General features: G+C 39.6%; 1 protein-coding gene across 1 annotated transcript in view; it reads right to left on the reverse strand.

The window, feature by feature from the left end:
- LOC102779017 (thrombospondin type-1 domain-containing protein 7A) overlaps positions 1-25,741 on the reverse strand; it is a 149,337-nt gene that overhangs the window by 58,877 nt on the left and 64,719 nt on the right. The window contains exons 5-7 of the mRNA XM_087834913.1: positions 16,503-16,658; positions 11,682-11,885; positions 9,769-9,963 (exon numbers count right to left, since the gene is read on the reverse strand). Of these exons, the coding sequence (XP_087691039.1) occupies positions 9,769-9,963; positions 11,682-11,885; positions 16,503-16,658 (555 nt within the window). The remainder of the gene's footprint in view (positions 1-9,768; positions 9,964-11,681; positions 11,886-16,502; positions 16,659-25,741) is intronic.

A 25,741-nucleotide genomic window follows, 5' to 3' on the forward strand; every position in this document is an offset into this window, starting at 1 on the left:
TGAAAATTGTAGCACAGTTGTCAGTGGGGTAGTGTTAGTGCTGACAAATGACCAGGACACAGGAGTGAGGGTTATGAAATTTAAATAAAATGAAATTGTAATAAAAAAGCAAAAATGTTATTTATTAACATTCAAATTCAATGTCTGAGGTGGAAATGCAAAGGACAGTGGACCAATTGTGAGAGAGGATCTCTAACTAGTTTTTGTTTGTTTGTTCACTTATGAAGGTCGAGTCACAAAGAACTAACCAACAAACTGCAGTGACACTCTTTTCAGCACTTTGTCCCAGCTGAGCACCTGACACCTGTGTAGCATCCTGTGTTAGCATGTTCAGTCTTACGCTCCTCCAAAATCAAATCAAATCAAATCAAAATTTATTTATATAGCACATATTAAAACAACAGTGTTGACCATAGTGCTTCACAGTCAATAAAAGCATGAGACAGTTAAAACAAACAATAAAAGAGGACAACAAACAATAGGTAACAACACAACAAGCTAGACCAGCCAACTACACAGAATCAAAAGCCAAAGTAAAAAAAATAAGTTTTAAGACATGAGTTGCAACAAACTGTTTGTGATTCAGTGCTCTTGCCCTGATGAAGGGAACTATTCACAACATTAACAAACTACTTCCTTGCTCACAAGTGGTCACTACGGCAGGTTTACAGCTTCCTGACACAACCACCAAGGTTTGTTCACTACTTAGGCAAATGTGTAATCCACTATACTGTAGAGCTACTTAGTGACAACATCAACTACAAGGTTATTTTTTAGTATTGAGTTACACAATGCCTCCTAGGATATAACACAATGCAAAAATACACAGTTCAGTTCTGGGTTCATTTCAGTCACTTTATCCTTAAACTCAACCTTTATTATTTAGAATAGAATAGACATTTGTTAAATAAGATACAGAGCATCTCCAACTCAGTGCTAACATGTAGGGGAGGAGCAGTGTTGGGAAGGTTACTTTTAAAATGTATTCCATTACAGATTAAAGAATACATGCCCCAAAATGTATTCTGTAACGTATTCCGTTACGTTACTCAATGAGAGTAACGTATTCTGAATACTTTGGATTACTTAATATATTATCATGCTGTTTACAACTACATGAATGTACTATTGCTGTGATTTATTACTGTTACTGAAGGTCCGCGGCTCCGAACCGTAGTAAAGGGACCTCTGGCTAATACGGTGGGTTCTGTGTCGGGCTCGTAGCCGAAAACTAGCTTTAATAGCTTACTTACAACTGGGCTCGTCAGGCACTCTTCTTGGCTGCAGTGGTTATTATTATATTTACATGCTTCCAGCTCCCGTTTTTGCTCGATGACAGCTCGTACTTTTCCTTTTTCTCCCTCCCTCGCTCACAGACACATAACGGGTATGGCAGTCCATTCTCCCTGCAGCACGGACTACACTGCCTATGATGCTACATTCTTTAGAGCTATGCCTGTAGCATTCTGCCTATTAGCTTAGCACAACAACAACAGGCGCTCTCTCACTCGGGAAACACGCAGAGAGAGAGCGGCACCCTGTAACCATGGCAACCGTAACGCTGCCACCTGGAACAACAGAACGTAGCTGTTAAACAAAACCCAAACAGGCCTGACCCGCCACAATATGAAACAGGGAAGTACCGCCGTGTAATCCATTTATTTCAACAAAGTAACTGTATTCTAAATACCACCTTTTTAAACGGTAACTGTAACGGAATACAGTTACTCATATTTTGTATTTTAAATACGTAACGGCGGTACATGTATTCCGTTACTCCCCAACACTGGGGAGGAGGGTTGGGGGGAAGTTCTGCTGCGCTATATATATAAAATGTATAAAAATGTACAAATATACAATCTGGTGTAAGAAGAAAAAAGTAAATATGTAAATAAACAGTTTGTTTCGTTTATTGCGCATACAATTTCGTATTGCACAGTGGTGGTTTATAAAGGGAAATGGGAAAATGGCTGTGTGGGACTGTGCTATTGGTGTGTGTACGAGTTAAGGGTGGTTATGACCTTGGGGGCACCTGTAGCGCTCCCCTGATCGAAGCAGGCTGAACAAGTTAAAAACAGGATGGGAACTGTCTACGATGATATTTGTTGCTCTGCTGAGGCAGCGGGAGGAATAAATTGTCCTCAAACTCAGGCTTCATCCACACGTACACGGGTATTTTTGAAAATGCATATTTTTCTATGGGTTTGGGCCTTTCGCCCACATGTAAACAGCTGACGAGTCACCTCTAGGTGTGGACGAGTAAAACCGAGATTTACTCGCGCAACGTCAACGGTGTGCACCACGTTATTATTTACATGAGATTCACTTCAACAATGGCAGATAGAGACAAAATACTGTTGCTGTTAGTCTTATTATCTGCAGCTTTTACACGCTTAAATATACACATGCAGTTAGAAAGACAGAGGTGTCAGAGTGAACTTCGGACATGGCTTCTACATTCAACACAGTGTAACAGCAGTCTGGCGAGGAAGGAGCAGCTAGCAGGTCCAGCGGGCATGTAGTGTGAAGGTTAGCTAGTTAACTCGAAGCCAGTCAGTTAAATTATGTATAAATACACAAGCACTCATTTTTTTGACATTAGTAATTCATTTTGTGCATAATTTTATATTGTTGTTGATAATAAATTAGTTAAAAGCAACAAAACAACCTGAAGAGCCGGTTCTCTAAAAAGATCTGGAAATCCCATCACTGCAGCGCAAATGAAGCCAACGGCCCGCACTAATTTCAACCGCATGATGAAGGAAAACATTCTGTGCGTATCAGTTTGGTGAACTTTTTGACACAAGTTTACGTGCGTACATAGGGACCTCTAGAGCCTTCGACTAAGTCATTCCTTTCAACGTCTCTAGGGACCGTGGGAGGAAAGCAGTGTTGTAGAAACGACACACTCTTCACTAGTAGGGATACTAACCTTTAATGCACACAAAAGCAAAGAGCATCAGCTTGACAATAAGATGAAATTCAAACCTGAGATTGTTTCAGAAAATATATATTTGAGGAACTTCAGACTAATGGGTTTATTCAGCATGAGGACATTGTGACTGTTCCCCCTGAGGACAGTGATCCTGATGCTGCTGACGCTGACTTTCAATTAACAGAATTCAACAAAAACATGGAAGACTTTGAGAAACAGCTGGAACACATTAGTGAAAAGGATTTAATGATCTCTAAAACTGCCTTGCAAGAGGTTATAGAGCAGTAAAACCAGATTCATTTGCCTTCACAGCCATTGTTTCATTAATCCATTAACAATACTAAATCAATCTGATGACCCCTTAGTGAATGAAATAGTTAAGATAGTTACTGATAATCTGCATTTCTGTAATGCACTTCTAGTGAAGGCTCGTTGTCATATAACAACAAGCGAACATCATACATTTTTAGACAATTCGCTGTGGCAGTGCCTACTGAGTATGTGCTAAGTGAGAGTAACTGAAATGTTGGAATTTCACACAAATATGTCTTTTCTCAGAATTACTTGAATATAGACCAGCGGATGTTCCTGAGAGTTGTCATCAGTGTAGATGATATTAGAAAGTTAACGATGTGTAAGACACCAGATTGCTGCAGTATCATTTTAAACCACAGTACGAAGATAAAGACTTCAATAATGCCCTCTGCAGTTTGACTGAAATAGTTGATTTGCCTTAAAGAGGCAAATCAATTATGCTGAAAGAGCAACACTAAAAAAAATCATCCCTCTCATAACTCTTCATCTAACAACTCTTTCATAACCCAACACATGATCAGTCATGCACAGCAAACACTGAAATCGTGTCAACTGTTGGGACATTACGACTGCTAAGCCATCAGTGGCCGGAGTTCTTTAATATACCCAATTTCTCAGTAGATGTTGAGTACAGACTTGGAAGGGGAAATCTTGCCTTCATGCAGGATGGGACACAAATGACATGAGACGTTAAGCATGACGTATTTGAAAAAGCTTCATGTACACTTTCAAGGCCTATCAAAAAGATGATGACTTCACCAGAGTTGCAAAAGCACTGATTAGCAAGCACCCTGACTGACTGACTAACGAGGGAATGGTTGAGAACCTTAAAGAGCATTCACTGATTGCTCAGCAGATCGTTATTGACCATGTAAACCATGTTGGAGGTTTGCGCAATGTAGTCTACACAAAAGAGCTACTGCGCTCTGCAGCTGCAGCCAGGCAGTATCCCATGTATCTTGAGGGCCAACGATTTCTAAAGTAACATGAACAGAAAGCAAAGCAGACCAAAGGACTAACGGAGGAGATAACAGAGATAAAAACCAAAAAAAAGAGACTGGAGAAGGATGTGTGGGTTCTCCTAAAGCCTGCTGATCAGAATGCAGAAAAAGCTGAGTCAGAAGGAAAATTGTGCTTTATCTCAAAGTCCAATGGGCTTCAAAGAGCTGCAAAAGAAAAGGAAAAAAGTCTGGAGGTTCTGGAGAAACAGTCAACTGACAAACTCAAGGAACTGAAAGACACTCCTTCATAGGCCCTGCCCTATTTGGCCTTATTATTTTGATGGATTTGGTGCAGTTTTCTTGTTTTGTGGGTTATTTTTCTCAACAGATCTGACAGGTTGATTCATTCATTTGCACATCTAGATTTGTTGGTGAAATGTGCTTCTATGCCTTTTCTCAGTTTATACACTACATGCATATAATGCATCATTTTGCTTTTGTAGTATTTTGTGTGGTACTTTTTTTCTGTTTTTAGCAAAAAGGGGGGGGGGGACATTTAAGTCAGTCTAAGGTGATTTTGCACATGGTCTTACTGAGGTAATGTGAAGCAAATATGCATTTATATATGATGCAGTTTTACCCCTACCAGAGTTCCCCCATCTGTTTTTCCACTGTTCTGAGTTGTTATTGCATTAACTTTTGATTTTTTTTTATACTTTAATTTCAGACAAATTCTATTATATTTCTCACTTTATTGTTAAGTTATTTGCCAAATGACATTTAGCATAATACCGTCTTTTTTGTGCGATTAAAAAAAAAGTGAAATGATTCTGCGTATGCATGTTTTTGTATCAATATGTAATTTATGACAGTGGCAATGTGCTGGAAAAGCTTGAACATGGACCTTGAAAGTGCTTAAAAACGGCTTGAATTTGACCCTGAAAAAAGGTGCATGTAGGAGGGCCAGGAGAGTCCTTACTGAATTCCTTGATCCATAAAAAAGGATTTCTGATCTATTGTAGGACACTGTCTTATCTACAGAAATTGTGTGTCAGGGTATGTATGTTACATGTTAGTTGTGTAACACACACTTCACGATCTGTGAACATGTTCAAAAAGAAAGTGGCATCTTGCCACCTTAAACGTTTGTAACAGGGAATAAGACTTCTTTTTTTTTTAATGTTGTATGCATTTTGTCACTCAGACTAATGTAAAATTTTCTGTTTCTTTCTTTACTGAATAAACTCCAAGAGAGGCAACACAATCCAAAATGCTGTTTTTAGTTGTTAGCATTTTTAATGATGAAGGCACTTGAAAAGTAACACAATAAGAATTATATATCAAATAATAATGGCAATGTTTCATTTCAACGTATAGTATGTTGACATGAAAGAAAGCAAATACTCTCAAATTATGGAAACGGCCAATGGGATGTGTTTTGTTTGACACGTGATGCACATGTATATATTTGGTGGCTGTCATTAAAATTGCTCTCTCTTGGGGCGTGTTCATCATCCAAAATGGCCAAAGGCTGATGTCTGTTTATTCGTCCCTACTTATCGTTGGTGCAGTCTATTATTCATGTCAGACTTCTCTGTGGATTTCATTTTCTGCTAACATAGTAACTGCAACCTTTTGTTCATTGTACTCCTGTATTGTCAGACAAAGTGAGTGTTTAAAACACATAGCCTCAAGCTATTTCCCTGCAATCTCACACACTTTATAACCTAAACAAAGCTAAACACAGGTCCAAGGTTTTGTAACCAAATAAAGGGTCTGGGGGAGTTACATTTGTTACAGTTCTAAACTGCACCCTCTGATGAAGTTTAGTCTCAAGAAAAGTTGGATATTGTTGAAAAAAAATACAACTCTCCATTTAAAATCTCTAATGCTGTGATGATCAATGGTATCGCTATAGATGATAAGAAAGTGGGAGAAAATTACAGATTTTCTTAAAAGGTTTTGCTCCATTAATAGGATCATATTAGTAGATGAGCAAACCTCTAAACTCCATAGACAGGCAGTTGATATAGTAGTACCCATTCCAACCTCCCTAAACTTAAAAACCTAGCTAAGGTAATTGGCAGGAATTATGTTCTCAAGGACATGATGGCCCAAATCAGTGAGTCATTCACAAATCTTTTGCCTTCCACAGCCGAGTTACTACCCGAGTTAACTGAGACCCACCCCACTAAATCCCGTGTTAGCAACACGTTCTCACTCCCAAAGCGTAACATTTTACGCTAGGTGACAAATCGTCAACATATTACGTTTTCGGCTACCCACCACGTTCCTAAGGGACGACCTCGGAAAAATGAGGAAATATGAGAACCGTATGGACTCAATCTACACATGTTCGCTCTTTTTCTTCAAAACGCTTAGAAACACGCTATTTAACATCATTAAAGTCGTGGTTAAGATCAGGAAAAAGGTTATGGTTAGGGCTAGGGATAAGGTTAGGTTTAGGCCTGGAATACAGGGCTGGAACGTCTATTGCCGCGGGAGCGTCATTGCACTGGATTTCGGCCATAACCCGCCGCGTACCATAAGAACGCCGAAGGTCTACTTTCGCGTTCCTCAGGAACGCCGCGGGACGTGACAAAGCGTCGGCATGTTACGCCTCGGGAGTGAGAACGGGCTGGTGTTAGAGTTGACTCCCAGAAAGTACCACTTAAATCTCTTGGTGAAGTTCAGATCGCTCCAGCAATACACGTGATCTCAGTCCATCAGAAGTGAAGCATGTAGTGGAGGAGCACATTGTAAAAAGGAAATACGGTACACTGCAGATTCAGTCTTCGCAGAGGCTGCAAAGTCCCTGAACCATACTTTAACATCTGGTGCTCCAGTGCTGAACTGATCAGCACTGATGTGGTCCTTCCCTATATATCAAGCATCAGAGGTTGAGGAGAATTCTTAAAAACCTTTTATCTCCAGCAGTTGATGCATTAAAACATTTAAGCTTCAGTAGCTTACTTGCTATATTTCCACTTACCCAACTCTGATTATGGAAGGAGCCATTCCATAACTGTGTTATGGAATGGCTCCTTCCATAACACAGTTAACACACATGGCCACCGTGTCATTACACCTGGGCCGAGATTACTACTGTGTCAATGGCTCCATTGACACAGTAACTACTGTTTTATATTCTGGAGCTCCACATGAAAGTAAGGAGAAGAAAGACAGGCTGCAGAGCTAGAGTAAAGTCTTGGGAAAACCTTCCATATCATATGTCATTACGAGAAATCTAAGATCTATGTCCAATAAGATGGAAGAGCTAACAACATTAACCAGTCTGCACAAGACGTATTTCGCTTGTGCTTCTCAGAGAAGTGGGTGAATGAATTCGTTCTGGACTCAAAAAGCAAAGGAGACTGGAAAAAGGAAGGAATTTCTACTGGAATGCCACCTCAGGTCAGATTTTCATCTTGGAAGATGCTGACTGGTTGACGGGTTGGCAGCAATAAGGAAAGTGAAGGAAGTGACAGTTGACACTTTCATTGTTTTTAACGCTCTTTTTCACTTCAGGTCTTTGTAAGTTATAATGACGCTCTTATCTGCAGCTGGCGATGGGCCAACAGCAGCACACAAAAGAGTGGCCCACAGACTCGCTGTACCACATATTTTGAACACTGCCTCACTGTGGCAATACGGCTCTATGGAGGCAGGCAGGCCATCCCCAAGCTGCCAAAAACAGTGAACGTGCTAGACAAAGAGAAAGGAAGTGACACCTACAAGAGAAAATTGGAGGAGTGGCTTAAGGGAATAATGCAAGGACATTCTGGAGGGGTCTGAAAACAATCACCGGCCAAGACAAAGCCAGCAGAAGGTGCCCAGAATATGATGGAAGGTAGTGAGCTAACCAACAAAACTGAGTGTTTAAAACAATGAAAAGTGACCTTCACAGCCACGATCCGTGATGTTCATGCTGTATTTTTTCTCTCTTCTTCTGTTCCTGGTAAACTCCATGGTTGCTTTGTTCCCTATTCTGACCCACTTGTCAACCAGTCAGCATCTGGCCCATGCATGTGTCATCCATATGCAGTGACATGCAGCTGAGATTTGGGATGATTAATGGTCAATGAAAAATTGCTGTCCAAACGGAAGTACGTGCAAAGACACACATTTAAAATACAGTCACTTTAACGTAACACACTGCAACATAATCTGGTTTATAGTTTTCAAAAGATGTGTACGTCTATTACATTTGTGCAATATTTCATCACTGTATGCGTATTTCACTAAAGAAATCAAGGACATGATAATGCTAAGTAAGTGAGCACTTTATGTGTATACAGTCTGTACAAAGACATGGTTTGCAAACTTAACTTGGACTTGTTGCTGATGTTGTGAGCAGAATACCTAGTCTTGATAAACCCAAAACATGATGGTGTCACAGGCTGGGTCTCTGACCCAGCGCTCTGAGTTCATTTTGTATTTGTCTCATTTTAGATTTGTGATTAGTTTATGTGTCATTCCTATTTAGCTTTAGTTAAGGAAAGGCAGTTATTATTTATTGTTTCCTTGGTTTCTATGTTTGAGTTCTTGTATCGTTCATCACGTGTTAGGTCTGTTAAGCTTGTGTTGTCATGTCTAGTTTCAGTGTTTCCTGTTTTATTTTGAAGGGGTCATGTGTTCTTTGTTCATTGTATTTAGTTTCACTTCCCTTGTCTTGTCATTAGGCTCATGTCAGTCAGCCTCCATGTGTTCCCACTTCCCCTAATCACCTCCTGTGTATTTAAGTCCTCTGTTTTCAGTGTGTTATTGTCAGATCGTATGCTTTGTTTGCAAGCCAAGAAGTTGCGTCAAGTTTCCTCATGTCAAGTCCATGTTCCTGTTGTAGGTTTTTTTTAGTTAATTTAGCTCACCCAGTTTAGTTTATTGTTAGCCTTGCATTTTGCCTTTTGTTTACAGTTATTTTGCCAGCCTCAATAAACGGCTCGTTTTCTGTTATTCAAGTCATGTTTCACATTTTGTTTCTGTCTGCATTTGGGTCCACCCTTCACTCTACACACAGTCAGCCCTGCTGATTGTGACAGATGGATCTGAATACTTGAGAAATGTATGATCACAAAGCATATGTGCCATAAGACAACTTATTGTAGAAACAATGATAAAAGCATACGTGAATAAATTTGCTGAATAACCCTTTACAACTTTACATCAATAATCCTTGATGTTGAAAATAAAAGCCTCCATCGAGATTTTCACTTGATGCGATCTTTAGACTATGTTTAAAGTTTTCAAATGTCGTTCAATTATGTTCAAATGTTAAATTTCACATTGCTTTCTCGTGTCCTTAATGGAAAATGAAAAACATGTTGTAAAAATAAGACTTATTATTAAGCACCAATTTCAACCTACCCCTGTATTCTTAAAGGCTTAAATTGGACTTCTGTACTATTAAGTTAAACATTTGCATTGATTAAATATGCTGATGTCATTGCTGAAAGACCCAGCGTACACTGAGGAGCTCAGGTGAGAGGCACATATTCATTTTTAATAGAATTACCTTTACCTATACTGTAACTTCATGAGTGCTGCAGTGCTGCTTTGCTCTCCTTATACAGTTCCTACCTTCTCCTGCATTATAGGCGAGGATGGAACGAGCTCTGGTCTGTTTGCCCTCTGTGTTCTTTCCAGAGCAGGTATGGGAGCAGAGAGACCAGGGGCTCCAGGGGCTCAAGGCACAGTCCTTAGGGCAAGGCACCTCGCAGATAAATGGCATAGGAAGGATGGCATCCTGGCAGAGTTGTCGATCCACATATTCACCTGGGTGAATACAAAGAGAAGTAAGGTACTGTGCCAAATTTAAAATGTGTTATAAAGTTAAAAGATAATAACATTCATTAAATTAAACAGGGCTAAGAAAGCAACATCAAATTTCCTTCAAAAAGTCATTTTAAAATAAAGGCTGAGTGTGAAATGTTGCTTTTCTTGGTGGGACTGCCAAAATGACTAAAGGGAAAATTGCACTTTCTAATGTGGTAACTAATGTAACTGATGACCAACATTGTAAATTCTTTTGCATCACAGTTTTATTTATTTAAATTAAAAAACAAAAAACCTGAAATAAACAGCAACAATAGATCATTTCTGGCGCTGCTCCGAGCTGGCAGCCAGTGTTAGCAGCTCCGGCCTGACAGAGTCCTTTTTTCTCTTTCTTTGTTGTTATTGTGTTTCGTGTTCTTGTTTTTATATTGTGGACTGTTCTACTCCACAATCGAGCTCAGAATTTTATGGACAATTGTGTTTTTTATCATATTTTTTACGGCATCTGTGTCCGGAGACTGCGTGGAGGTGTTAGCCCTTGGGGTCCCCGCTGTTCTGCCTATGGATCTCACTTCTTGTTTCTGCATTTCTTTGTGGTACAATCACCTGATATTAATTTGGGGAATTAATTACTAATAATGGGTAAGTGTAAATTCAGTTTTGGCTGTTTGCAGTGATGAGCATTCAGGCTGCGGCCTGAAAGTCTCTTTGTGCTGGTTTTCATCTTTGCTTTGTGCTGCCAAAGCTTTACATAAGTTAAACACAACAAATGTCTAACAAATCTATAAACCCTATAAATTTATATGTTGGAAATGGGAGTGACATCTCACTGACATTTCAGTACATCATTCACAGGCTGGGCTGAGTATCAGATGGTCCTAGGAATCCTGAACTGAATGACTGAATGATCTTTTGATTGTGAAAAACTCACAGAGATGTGAATGGGACGGCAGACTACAATAAAATCATCGATGGACTACTTAGAAATAAATAATCATCGTAAAAGGTGTAAGAAACATCCCAGCACAGGTGCCACACAGCCTCCTAAAGTATGATGTGCACATTATCACCCACCCTCAGGCGAGCTTTCACAGCAGCTTTAAAGGCATGTGCATCATGATGAGTTGATGTCTATCAACACATTTATAAGCCACTGTCCAATTTTCTATGATCAAGATAAAATTCACTCATGTTCACATCTTACTCCTTATTGTGCTTCTGTGTGACATGCCTAGAGTGAAACGTCAGTGACAACTGTGTGATAAAGCGAGTGCGAGTGGGAACGCAGGTTTTCAAACCATACCTGCACAGCGGGCAACAGGAAAACTCAGTGACAGTGGAGAAAGGCCCCTGACTTTGTACTGTTTGCACTGTTTCTATGGTGATGGCACATAATGTGCCAAAATTACATAAAGTATTTTTAAAGTAGACATTTTTAAGCATAATTGTCACGTGACTCTGTGTGAATTACACCTTCTGTAAACATTATCTTCTGTCTCCTCAGAGAGACCTTATGACTACAGAAAATCATCAGTGTTCTTACTTTTCTACAGTATGAAGATACCCTGGGGATGTTTTGCTAGCAGAGTGATAGATAATTTATGGAAAGTGTCAAAACACCATCGTAGCTTTTGCTTGGAACCAAAACTCTCAAAGCACTTTAGAGACCAGCTACTCCTAAAGCTCGGACTGGGATAAATACGTTCACATATACTCACCGTCACTGTTGACACACTGGACCTGAGGGATCTGGGTTCCTGGTCCACACTTCTCCTCATTATCTGGGATACAGTCCTCCAGTTTAACCACCAGCCAGTCGTAGCAGCCCGGGTCTTCACATGGTATGGCCTCCACCAGGTGGGGGCAGTTTCCTGTCCCACCTGTTGGTTCATTGATGATTCTCCTCTTCCTCAACTTAAAGCCTTTGGGGGAACAACAGAAATCTAATGAGCTACATGATCTCAAACTAATAAACTATGGCTACCCTTGTGTGTAAGCTTGTGTACAACTGTAGCATATTTTTTCACCAGATGTTTTTTATTGAAATATTGCTTTTAACAGTGTTACATGTAGCACAAGTGACTGAGATCATGCTTTTGCTGGAGCAGCTCCAACAGTCTCCCTTTAGAGATTTTTAGTTTTATTTTAGTTGTTTTTAGTTGATTCTATGCATTTTAACTTGTTTTTTAATATAGGGCTGTTTTAATTTTTATGTATTGTGTGTTTTATTTATTTATATTTGCTGTTTTCTGTTATTCTATTGTTTTTGACCTATTTTCTTTACGGCACTTTGGTCCTGTGCTGAGTGTTTTAAAGTGCTTTATAAATAAAATTGGATGGATTAGGAGTTAAATTAACAAAGATTCAAAGAACTTTGCATGATGAATAGTGTGATGCATATATCTATCACAAAGCCACCAGCATTGTGGAAAACCCCTCACACACAACCTTCAATCTGCTGCCTTCTGGCAGCTACCAGGCGCTCACTGCCAGACCGCCAAACAGTTTCTTCGCCCAAGCTCCTGAACACACTAGACTAACACACACACACACACACACACACACACACCTTCATATATCAAGTTACTTTCTGCACAACCTACTGTCATTGTTGCGCTTTTCTATTGCACGTTTGTGTCTGCGCTGTCTTGTGCCTGTATTGTTCTGTTTCTTTTGCAGTTTTTGCACACTTACACTTTATGTAGTCCTGCGTTGATTGTCTGTTATATGTTGCACATGACTAATGCCTGAAGACATCCATTAATTAATTTGGGAAATTGTTTGAACGGCAAGAGTTGAGGTTGGGATTAGGGTTGTATAAACGAAGATGAGGACTGAATGCTATACTCTCAGTCACCACTGACTTGCTATCTGCAGAGTGTATCATGGATGCAATAACTGAAAGGCAGGAGTGAAGGCTACGTGATAGGTGATGAATCTTTGTTTTGACATGAAGATTTTGGCTCTGTTTATTTTTAATTTTGCATTACAGTCCAAAATGCAGCAGCCCGCCTCTTGACTGGTACCAGGAAATTTTGTCATATTACTCCTGTTCTAGCTAGCTTGCATTGGCTGCCCATAAAGTACCGTATTCAATTTAAAATATTACTCCTTACATTCAAAACTATTAATAAATTAGCGCCAAGTTATCTTAGTGAACTTCTCAAACCACAGACTCCTGCTAGAACACTCAACTACTTCTGACCCAACCCAGATCTCGGCTGAAGTCTCGGGGTGACCGTGCGTTTGCTCCGGCTGGTACTGTGGAATAACCTTCCTCTCGACCTCCGCGCATCTGATTCCATTGCACTGTTCAAATCACGACTAAAAACCCACTTATTCAATCTTGCCTTTCCCTCTAGTTAATATTTCTTTGATGATTTTATATCATGCACTTTTATGGTCATTTAAATTCTTGTTCGCTCGTTACCTGTTGCTTTCCTGTGTATCAGTGACAGCTACCTGCTTGCATACCTAGTACTTGCTTTGGTCCTATTTCTATTATCCCCCTCCTATTCTCTGTCTTACTTGTTAAGCACCTTGGCATACCCTTGGTTTTTAAGTGTGCTTTATAAATAAAGTTTATTATTATTATTATTATTATTATTATTCATTGTGTCGTAAAACCATTTCACCTTTTGAAACTGCAACTGTCATCTACTAAATTCAGTCAGCTGTGGCTAATTAACATTAATTAAGATGATAGCACTGCAGTTTCATCCAGGTCACATCTTATTCTTGAACACTGCTGACTGCATAAATTGAGGACACATAGGCTGCGTTCACACTGCAGGCGAAAGCGCATCAAATCCGACTTCTTTGACCCTATGCGACCCATATCCCATCATGGTATGACAGTGTGAACGGCACAAATCCGATATTTTCAAATCCGATCTGGGTCACTTTCGTATGTGGTGCTGAATCCGATACATATCTGATGTTTTAGAAAGCGACTGCTGTTTGATGGTCATGTCGCATTAAATCCGTCTTTTACGTCACTGACACAAGACAGACGCCAATTATCAGCGCCGGAGAAGACATCACGAACGCTTCCTGACCATCCAGTGTAGATGTCAGTGAAACTGTTGGGAAGACAACGTTGGAGAAACGTGAACATTTTATTTGTACTGTATAATCTGCAGATTCTGACAGAAATCTGCAACTATCCTTTGAAGCAGCGCTCCTCTAAAACAGCAATAAGGATCATTATTAGGTTATTTACATTATTATGTAAATAACAAAATAACTTAAAGCAAAAATGAAGTCCGAAGTCTTTATATTAAGGGCCATCAGTCAAACAATACTGTTGGTCTGGGTCTAAACAGAGCGCGCTGTGTGTGAAGTCTTCTTTTGCGCATGCGGCCGCTTTGAGCGTTCACACTAGAGCGCATTTGCTGTCGCATTTTATTTGTAGTGTGAACGAGCAGACAAAAAAATCAGATTTGATCAAAAAATCAGAATTGAGCATTGAGACCTGCAGAGTGAATGTAGCCATAGCTTGGGACTTGGTCAAGGATGTCATCGGCTGTCTATATAGGAAAACATGATGGCAACCTCCCTCTTGTGGAATTCAGAAAGTGAAATGTATGTGACATAGAAAACAAGTGCTCAGTTTGCTGTTGTACACGTACTTTGATATAAATCTGACACTTTTTTTTACTGTTTTGCCACTGTACTGTACCACGGTAGATTTTACTGGGGAAAGATGTGTGTGCAGTGAAGACTTCCAGTTTTAAAAGGTTTAACTAAATTCCTTACATGCATTTTTATACATAGACCCATATTTTCAGACGTCCAACTTTACATTCAAAACTGACTGAAAAGCAGTTTCTTTATTCAGTCACAAATGACCTGAAGTTCAATTCAAGTGTTGAACTATTTAGTGGCTGTTCACTGGAAATGTCAACATGAGGTCCAAAGAGATCTTGATGCAAGTCATTCATGAACAATTGAAATAAACCTATGAGAGAGATAGAAAATACTTTAGGAGTGGCCAAGTCAGCAATTTGATGTGTTCTTTATCCAGCTCAGTGACATCAGTGGCACAGGAGACGAATAAAGTGGCTGATCACAGAATACTTTCCTTGGTTAAGAACACTCTTAATGAGGTCATTTTTCAAATCTACAATCAAGAGACATCTTTCTGAATGAAATGCCTTCATGAAGGAAAATCATTGGCTTTACAGTAAAATTTCGCACCCCTGGTAAAACCCAACAACAGGAACACAAGATTAGTGTCATGGTCCGGAGTCTGTGACTCTGTGTTTGTGTTTTAGTTTATTATTAGTCTGTGGTTTTGGTTACCTTGGGTGTTTGTACTCTTCTGTTTCATGGTTCTGTGTCCCCCAGTCTGTGTTAAGTTGGTGTGTTATGTCATTACGTGTATGTGTTTCCTGTTTTACTTTGAAGGTCCGTGTTTGTTCTCAGTGTGTTCAGTTTACTTTTCCCCTGTCTCGTCAGGTCTGATTACTCCCAGCTGTGCCCTCCTTTTGTGTCTCATTCCCTTGTTATCCTTCTGTGTATTTTAACCTCGTGTCTGCCTCTGTTAGTTGCTGGTTCGTCTGTGTTTTTTCCCCTCCGTCATTCTGTGTTTGTTCCTCCGTCTTCCTGGACTTTCTCCCTGCCAAGGTACTCTGATTCGTGTTCTGGTTTTGTTGTTTAAGTTCTAGTTTTTCCCAGTTAAGAGTATTTTCAGTTCTGTTTCTCGCCACTCCTGCCCCGGCAGCCCGTGACAATTAAATGTTGACAGAAAACAGTTCTGAAAAAAACAGTTCTGAAAACAAACAAACAAAACAAAAATAAAAACTTATGAAAACAAGATTAAATTGAATCACAAGAAGAAGGAAGAGAAAAGGAAAGGAACGCCTCATGATTCAAAAAATACCACATGGCACGGACATGTGAAACCAACTCACTAGTGTTTACTGATGACGTGACTGCAAATTGAAGTTGGCAGATAATTTCTGAAGTGCGCAGGTTATACTCAGGACAACAGCAGCAAAAAAGGTCTGACAAAGTATCTCAAGGGAGGAAATGGACTGAGAGTGACACAAGGAGGATAAAAGTAAATAAAGCCAGAAGGATCCATTTCAACAATTTCTAGTCATCCTGTTAATTTGATGTTCTTCATTAAGGCAGCGTCATGGTGGACACTGCTGTCCCAGGGATTGTGACTGTGTCAACTCTACTGATGGACTAACATCACCACGACAGCATCCAACTGCATGGCTTCTGTAATTGATTTTGACTTTATTGTCAACATCAAGTTGAACATTTTTAATACACAATAAAAAAACACATTAAAATACTATAGAATATGAAGGTAGAATGTTTTGTACATTGTAAATCTGGGTAAAAGTCAATGCACTGTAAATTTTGTTGGCTTATTTGCTTTATTGGGGCACAATAACAATCGTAGGGCAGATGAAGGGGTATGCAATTTTTAAAGGGAGATTTCAGGAAAGTAAACCCTGCAGAACTCCTTTGATTAGTCACTTCATGACACAATATACTATAGTAACCCTAACAGTATCGCTTACCTTTCTTGGCTACCTGGTCTTGACAGTTTTCATACGTGCAGGGTCCCCACGTGCTCCACGAAGATACCTCACAATCAACAGGACAGCTTATGTGGCAGAGTTGGGTGGTGTTTGGAGGAATACCCAGACAAAGCTTACTGTCCACTGGCCGCAGTGCTATAGAGACACAGACAAGGACAAAGACACAGTGTTCATCTATCGATGGACATAGTTTAAAAACAAACTAGCTCAATAAAATGGACTCATATAGTTCTTATACAGGGCTTTTCTACTCTACCTGAGCACTCAAAGCCTTGTAAAGTGATTAGAAAGTACTCAGCTATGTGGTGCAGAGGGTGATAATCCATGTATTTTCCGCATATACCCACAGTCATGTGACTACAACACATGACAGACGGCATAGTGAGTCACACTGATTTCAAATTGCAACCGCAGTTTAAAAAAAACCTTTCTAGATGTTGTCAGTTGACCTCTGCTCCATCAGCTGCAGATGGCTGTCTGCAAGGTCGTCAGGCTGATGAGTCATCATGGTTGTGTCACAGCAGAACTCATGCACATACAAATTGCTTAGCCAAAGGTGTGTCCTTTAATAGCATTGCTCAGTAGGCAGTAGACGATGTGCCCTTGAGTGCTAATGTGGCAAAAGCTGGCGGATGAGCAATCCAGTCTCTTTATCATGGACTACTGGTGGTTCTATTGTTAATATTTTGGGAATAGCGAGTAAGATAGAAAGCAGTCATTTTTTTTCTCAGTGTTACAACCACCATGGCCACTGCCCTGTGATGCTCTGGGTGAGTGAAACAGAACTGGGCCCCAGAGCACAAGTTTGTCCGTTTGAGTCACTCCTGTCACATCTCGTTTTCTTTCTTGCTAGAAAGTTCAAAAAGTACTTCAAGCTGAGATCTAGGCTGGCTTAAGTTATTGATCTGATTTATAGACTGCCATTCAACATCAACAAAAAGATTTTTTAAGCTTGCAATCTGCAGCTGTTTGGAAATAGGTCCAGGGGACCTCCTCATCTTGTGTAAATCTACAATTCTCCCTCTTGGATCTTTTTGTTCTCATTCCAAGATATTCCATCTTTGCCTCTCTTTGTCTCCAAACTGTTCAGTTTGAACTTTACCTCTGATGTACTCATTTCTGTTTTACAGGAGGAGATCACTGACATGGGTTTTCATCATCAGGCTGTCCAACCTCTCCCTGACTCATGCCGCTGTTCCTACTTGTCTGAGGGCCTGCACCATCATTCCCATCCCCCAAACAGTGGAATAGACAGCCTCAGTGACTACAGACCTATAGCTCTCATGTCTGTAGTCATGAAGTGTTTCTCAGCGCACCAGAGACTGCCTGCCTCCCTCCTCGTTCAACCCCCACCAGTTTGCTGAAGAAGCAAATCAGTCCACAGAGGATGCCGTTACCATCACCCTTCACAGAGCACTGAGCCATCTTGAGAACAGGAAGATCTACATGAGGATGCTCTCCGTGGACTACAGCTTAGCGTTCAGCAACACAATCCCAAACATCCTCATCACCAAACTGGGCCTCCTTCAAATCCCCCTTCCACCTGCTCCTGGATCAGGCCACCCGCAGACGGACTCTACTTAGACCTCGTCCAATGCAAGGTTGTTATCGTTAACAAAAACTAACCGAATAATGAATACTGGAAGTAAAAAAACATTTTTGTTGGATGGATGATGGATGTAGAAATAAAAATAAAAAACAAGACTTTGAAAAAAAAAGGAGGAATAACTAAAACTATAATGAGCTTTAACAAAACTAACCAAAATTAACTGAATTTATGTAGAAAATGTGTTTAGTTTTCGATGATGTGTGTGTCTGTCATACATTTGTCCAGACACGTGCAGAGGGTGGGGGTGGAAGGGGCTTGAGCACCGGCCCCTTTCCCGATGGTGCCCCAGTTTTCTTTTTACTTATTTGAACCATTGCATTAATCAGCAGCATTTGCAGAGTTCCACACTGACTTGTCTGATGCAGACGAATATGTCTAAGAAATCTACCTACACTCATTTATTGCCCGATGTCGTAATTGTGTCTACTACTTTATTTCCCACTTAAAAAGATAAATGGCTTCTCAGTAGACCCGCTACTCAGATGCCTTGATGAAATAAGGGCCTGGATGGCTTTGAACTTTTTACATTTTAATGAACAGAAAACAGAAGTGATGGTTTTTGGTGGCGCTTCTGAGGCCACTATTATAGATCTTGGTTCGCTGGCACAGTATGTTAAACCAGTCATCACTAATCTGGGAGTTAAAATAGAGGCAAATCTTAAACTTGAAAGCCAGGTCAGAGCTGTTGTAAGATCTAGCTTTTTTCATTTGAGGGAATTAGCCAAAAGCCTATCTTATCGAAACAGCATTTTGAGACAGTAATCCATGCCTTTGTTACTTCTAGGCTGGATTATTGTAACGCACTTTATTTTGTGGTTAGTGATGCGTCCATTAGGCGCCTGCAGGTTGTGCAAAATGCTGCAGCACGTCTTTTAACTGGAACAAAAAAGTCTGAGCACATTACCCCAATTTTAATTTCGCTCCACTGGCTACCTGTACATTTTAGGATTGTTTTTAAATTCTCTTATTTGCTTTTAAATCTCTTAATGGCCTGCCCCCCCCCCTCCCCCCACCTCTCAGAGCTACTACAACCATATACACCTGCCCGTTCCCTTATGTCCGCCAATCAGCAGCTCCTTAAGGTACCGAAAACTAAGTATAAATTTAAAGGTGATTGTGCTTTTGCTGTAGTTGCTCCAAAGTTGTGGAATGATCTACCCTTGCATGTTAGGCAGGCTTCCTCTCTTTCTGAATTTAAAAGTCTTCTTAAAACATATTTATTCGCTGAAGCCTTTGGCATTGATTAGAGGGGTTGACTCAATTTGTTTTAACATGTTTCAATTTATTTTAGTTGTTTAGTTATTTATTTTATCTTATCTCATTTTAATTTTTTCTTTACTTATGCTATTAGCATGTACAGCACTTTGTGAACTCTGGTTTTATGTTAAAGTGCTTTATAAATAAAGGTGGTATGGTATGGTACTAAATTCATCTTAATTACAAAGTTACTCTGCCATTATTACAGAAGAAAGTGATACGAATGATTCATAACGTTAAATATAGAGAACATACAAATAAATTATTTATAAAATCGAAATTATTACAATTAGGAGATTTAGTGAAATTACTTACACTATTAATTATGTTTAAGGCTAAAAATAATATTTTGCCCTTTAAGTTACAAAGAGTATTTTTATTGTGCTCAGGGGGAAATTTTATTTTAAGCATCAGTTAGCTACACAAAGATTAATGAGTCCAACGGTTAGGGGTATACGACTGTGAAACTCACTTCATTATAATTTAAAGAATTGTATAAATTTACATCGTTTTAAAAAGTGTTACATGCTTAAAACGATAACTCAATATGAAGAATGTGAATGAAATTGGAGTTCATTGAAAAAGGATCCATCCATTTTTATTTATTTTATTTTTATTTTTCTCCTTGTTACTATGTGGAGCGGTATATTCTGATTGTAAATTTGTTGTTGGTTTGGGTTAGGACCGGAGATAAATGTTAATGTTAGTTTGTCCTGATTTTTGGTGCCCACTTGTAATATAAATTGGATTGTAGATAGGGGGCGGGGTTTAATAAGAATATTTTCTTCTTCCTGCTCCTTTTCACACATTTTGATAGAAAGTGTGGTTGGTTTGTTTGAATTGTTGTACCAAGTGTGAAATAAATAAATAAATGAAATGAAATATATCTTTTATAGTTACCTGATATCAATGGATGTTCATCTGCCCTACATTAATATTTTTTTTTTAGAAAGAGCCCACAAGTTCATAGGTATGTATGTGGGTTGTCTGTGTTGGCCCTGCTACAGATCGGCGACCTGCCTCTCGTCCTATTAGCTGGGATAGGCTCCTGGGATAGACGTCTTCCTGATGTATTCCTCTTGTTTGTACATAATCCGCTTGTTGTACATACTACTGTTCTCTGAAATTTATTCTTGCTGTTCAGCTATTTATATTTGTATTCCATCCACAGTTTGTGAGGTGAATCTACAATTTTGCTGAATGTGTGCAATAACAAGGCTATTCTATTCTATTCTATTCTATTCTATGTTGTCCTTTTTTTTTCTTCTTTTTTTTTTTGGCAATACTGACACAGGCAATACATGTACTCTGCAAAGGTTGCACAGGAAGTTCAGCCCCTCTATGATTGCACCTGAAGGTTTGCTATGTGTCCCAGTACAGTCTCAAGAGCATGGAGGAGATTCTCTGTAGAAGGAAGAGCAGGATGGGCTCAGAGCTCCACCAGTGGAGTCAGTTCTAGATTCCTCCTGGTGCATGACAATACCTCAAATGCCTCTATGCAGGCAGTTCCTGGAGGATAAAGGAATTAATACCATTGACAGGCCACCATGCTTTTCTGACCTAAACCCTCCTGGGATCTTATCTTTTGGTCCACCCAACACTGCTAGGTTGCACCTCAGATTGTCCAGCAGCTCAGTGATGCTCCGCTCTAGATTTGGAAGGAGACCTCCCAGTATCAATGATACTGAAAATAGCTGTGCATAATGTAATTTCTGTGAGACCGTCATGATTATTATTGTTTTTTCTAACACTTAAAATTCTATTTGTGAAGAAACTGATGAAGTCGTTACCAGTGACGGTTAAAAGAACAACAGAGATCTGACTCTTTGTGACTCATTCTTCTTTGTGCTTCCCAACACCAGAGGGCACTGCTCTGTGCACCAGCTGACTAATAACCTTATTGCCAGTTCCTTTCCAGATGAGGATTCATTGCATCAGAGTTACACAGCTATTATATATAGCATGCCACAGTTTCATGCTCTGTAGGTGTTGCATTGATCATAATGTTCAGAGATATTAAGGTCTCAGTCCCACTGGGGTTTGCTGATCGTCTTTAGAGAGCAAATTCTTACATTACAACAGCCAAATTATCAGATCAGAATTAAAAATCACAAGTTCTGCAATGACAGTAGCTCTAAGAAATTATATCACTGCTGTGGTCAAAAGCAATTTACCAGTCAGCAACAAAATCTGTTTGTTTTTAATGTTTTGGTAGAGTTTGGAACAAATATTAGAGCATAGTCTGTTATTAATCTCTGTCTCTCTTCCACAGCATGTCTTTATCCTGTCTTCCTTCTCTCACCCCAACCAATCACAGCAGATGGCCCCGCCCCTCCCTGAGCCTGGTTCTGCTGGAGGTTTCTTCCTGTTAAAAGGGAGTTTTTCCTTCCCACTGTCGCCAAAGTGCTGCTCACAGGGGGTCATATGATTGTTGGGTTTTTCTCTGTATCTATGAAGCGCCTTGAGGCGACTTTTGTTGTGATTTGGCGCTATATAAATAAAATTGAATTGAATTGAATTGAATAGTTTAAATAAATATCTTGAGAGGTGTGTGAGGCCACCAGTGTAACATGTGCTCAATACAGCTCACTTACCCATCTTAAAATATCGTAAGGTTTCAGATTCTTTTGTTTTACTGGGGTGTTCTGGCAACAAAATACTAATAATCATACCAGAAAAAATTAGGCTAAACAAAACAGGCTGGTGAAGCTGGATTAAGTGGGATCAGGATACACAAAGTGACTCTAAGACATTCCAGTCAGTAATATGGTCCTCTCTCTCTCTTTGAGACAAATCTCTAAAAAGGAGCCTTTATCTTAAGATTATCTTTATCTTAATATGGATAAAGTCACTAATTTACAGCATTCAATGAGTCACTGAGTTTCTAATACAAAACAAGTTTTAGTGCAATAATAAAACTTGTATGCAAACTGAGAAAACATGAATAAAGCAAGAAAAACACATGAAAGTATTTTTACCTGATGGCTTCACTGCTACGAACATTTCTGCTCATCTCCACTATTCATAAGAATGACCTCAGATTTTAAAACCAGTCTCACCAAGTTTGAACACAGCAACGATCACGCCAACCTCTCTGACTGTCAGCTGCTTTCTCAAATCAATACAGACATTAAAATTATAAATGAGGCTCTGGCATCTAGACGAGACAAAATCATACCAATTCTAATTCATCCTGACCAGACTGATGTTATTAAAGGTGAACAACTTTTACTTATCAATAAATCTCACATTTTAATCTCATCCTCACGCTCCACAGTGTTACTAGATAAGGATGTCTTCTCTTTACTTCGCTCTTTACATTTTTCATAGAGCCAGTAGATGATTTAATCAGACAAAATGAAAATATCAAAAATGTATTCAAACAGCCACCATAGACCATGAAGCCATCCATCCATTCGCTTCCGCTTATCCTTTTCAGGGTAGCGGGGGGCGCTGGAGCCTATCCCAGCTGTCATAGGGCGAGAGGTCGCCAGTCTGTCGCAGGGCCAACACACAGGGAAAGACAACCATTCACACTCACATTCACTCCGCATTCACACCTAGTGGCAATTTGGATTATCCAATTAACCTATCCCCACAAGCTGCATGTCTTTGGACGGTGGGAGGAAGCCGGAGTACCCGGAGGGAACCCACGCAAACACGGGGAGAACATGCAAACTCCACACAGAAAGACCTGATGTTGGAATTGAACTCAGGACCTTCTTGCTGTGCGGCAACAGTGCTAACCACCGTGCTGAAAATATCAAAAATGTATTCAAACAGCCACCGTAGACCATGAAGCCATTTTTTATGCAGATGATATTTTATAAAAATACAAATGTATAATTTCTGCATTATAAAAATATTAATTAAGCAACCAACAGAAGGAACAACTCAATATAAAAATGTATCAAATGGGATTTTAGATGCATACACTAAACACCTAAATGTAACCTGGCAGTGCAGCCCAGTCAAGACACTGATCAGCTACAGCATCTTCCCTGTTGGTTTGCCACATCCTGTTGTCTCCACAACGCTGCGTTCCGATGTAGCCCTTACTGTTGCCAAGAAGGTAACAATTTTGACAATTTTTAAAGTGTAAATTACAAAATGATATAAGCATTGTGACATAGAAGAATCGAAGGATCTTCTAATAAATCATATGCCTGGAGATGGAAACATCTTAAGTTAACCAGATCAGGACCTTAATAATCAAAAATTATTTATTAAGTGCTTCTGACAGAGAAACAGTTGCAAAGTGCACAGAAATAGTAAAATAAATAAGAACATTAATAGACACAATATAATAGAACTGTTACTTTTAAAATAAATAATTAATAATTCAATGAACTAAAAGTGAGCTTTTTATTCGCAGGCCAGTGGTCTAGTTCAAGCAACCAAAACTGCATTTACTCTGATCCACTTCCCCTCAGGGTCAGTTCACTGACTGTCAGTATCCCACTTCTGTCCAACCCAGTTAATTTTGGAATATTCTCGATCTCCTCGTCCTAACCGGCATGGGGTCAGTCAAGTTTAGCACATTTCTCTTCCCGTCTGTGTCCCTGGTTTCTGGTCATGAGGATATTGTGTAATGAGTGTCTGTAGTTCACAGGGGTGTGAGTAGAGCCACACCTTTCATTTTTTGACCCTCCTCTCATCCTATTTGTAAAAGTACATCGATGTTTCCAGCAATATTAATGAATTGCTGAGTGCAACTGGCACTAATCAGTATACTCAGGTCAGTACATCATGTAATTAATAGAAATACTTTGTGCTCCTTAAAGTAAATCATAATATATGTTGGGGTTTTTTTGGTTTTCAATAAAGTTTAGTTTTATTAATTCTATATTTTTATTTTAAGCTGTTTCTTTTTTGATTTGTTCTCCAGGCTTGATGGAGCTGTTTCAGAGTTGTTCTTTGCTGGTTTTAAAGCCACTTTCAGTCCAATGCTTGTACCTGCAGAGGGTTGTTTTTCAAACCCAGTTTGAACCATGCAAATGAAACTGTACAGGACCAGGTGTGAAACTCTTATCAACTATTTGGGCTGAATTTTGTAGACCAGATAAACTAAACAGGCGTATTTTGAGTTGTTAGATCATGCCATCATGTGAAAATGACTTCTGCATATTTTTAAGTTACACTTTATTATAAATTCAACATGATGTCACAAAGTTTTGGATGTCTTAATATCAGGTTTATTAATGTACTCTGGACTCTCTACTTTTTAGGACTGGGATTATAACAGTAATTTAAAAATCAGATGAAAGTTCTATGATTATTTTAATCAAAGAACAAAACACATCAAATGCATTCAGTTAGAAAGTTCTACAAAAAGGCAGAGATGGGGGTTGTCTGTGGAAAGAAAGCTCTTATTTCACATCGAATCCTTAAGAAGTGACAATAGTTTCAATGTAATTGATTTGAATGACAAGGACTAAAATGAGACAAGCAAAAATTCCTAATTTTAACATGTTCCTAAATGTTAGGAGCATACAAAGAAGAGGATTGGTTTTATAACATCCATAACAGGGCTGGAGCCTATCCCAGCTGTAATAGGGCGACAGACCCTGGACAGATCGCCATTCTGTCGCAGACACATAGAGACAGACACCCATTCGCACTCACATTCACACCTATGGGCAATTTAGAATCATTAAGGCATGTTATTTAACTAATTGCATGCCTTTGTACTGTGGGAAGCCAGAGTAACCGGACCAAACCCAGACGAGCATTAACATGCACACAGAAAGGCCCCGGCCAGATGGTGGAGTCAAACCCAGGAACTTCTTGCAGTGAGGCAACAGTGCTAACCACCGCACCACCGTGCTGCCCTTTTTCTTTAAAAACAGTGTTCTGTAGTGACCATCGATTTACTGATCCACACTACTAGGATCTACAGCATGGACATCAGAATTTCATTCAGACAGGAGCATTGTAGTAGGGATGGTAACGAAGAGAGGGAAGGTAATCAGAACTGAGGGGAGAAGGCAACTGAGGCAAACACTGAGAACAGATACCTTGGAATCGCACAGGCAAATGGGAACCAACAGAACAGCTCTTTACTGTCTTTACTTATTGTAGATGTACAACGAAAGAGGCTGCTAGAAACGCCACAACCCCAAGTTGGAAGGAGACTGTGGACTAGTGATTGACAGAACCACTGTCCAGGATTAAACAGCAAACATATATGAGTACATCAGGAAAATGGCCACAACTGATCATGTGCTTAGTGAATACCTCAGACAGCAGAAACCCAAGAAAGAAGTGAGGCAAGGAGGTCATGGAAGAACAGGCCCCTGTATGGCAGATACCACTGGCAGACAGCAGAAGTGACTGATATCAAAATTCCTAC

The sequence above is a fragment of the Neolamprologus brichardi genome, chromosome 22 (genome assembly GCF_056152115.1).
Source record: "Neolamprologus brichardi isolate AB-2024 chromosome 22, ASM5615211v1, whole genome shotgun sequence".
NCBI lineage: Eukaryota > Metazoa > Chordata > Actinopteri > Cichliformes > Cichlidae > Neolamprologus > Neolamprologus brichardi.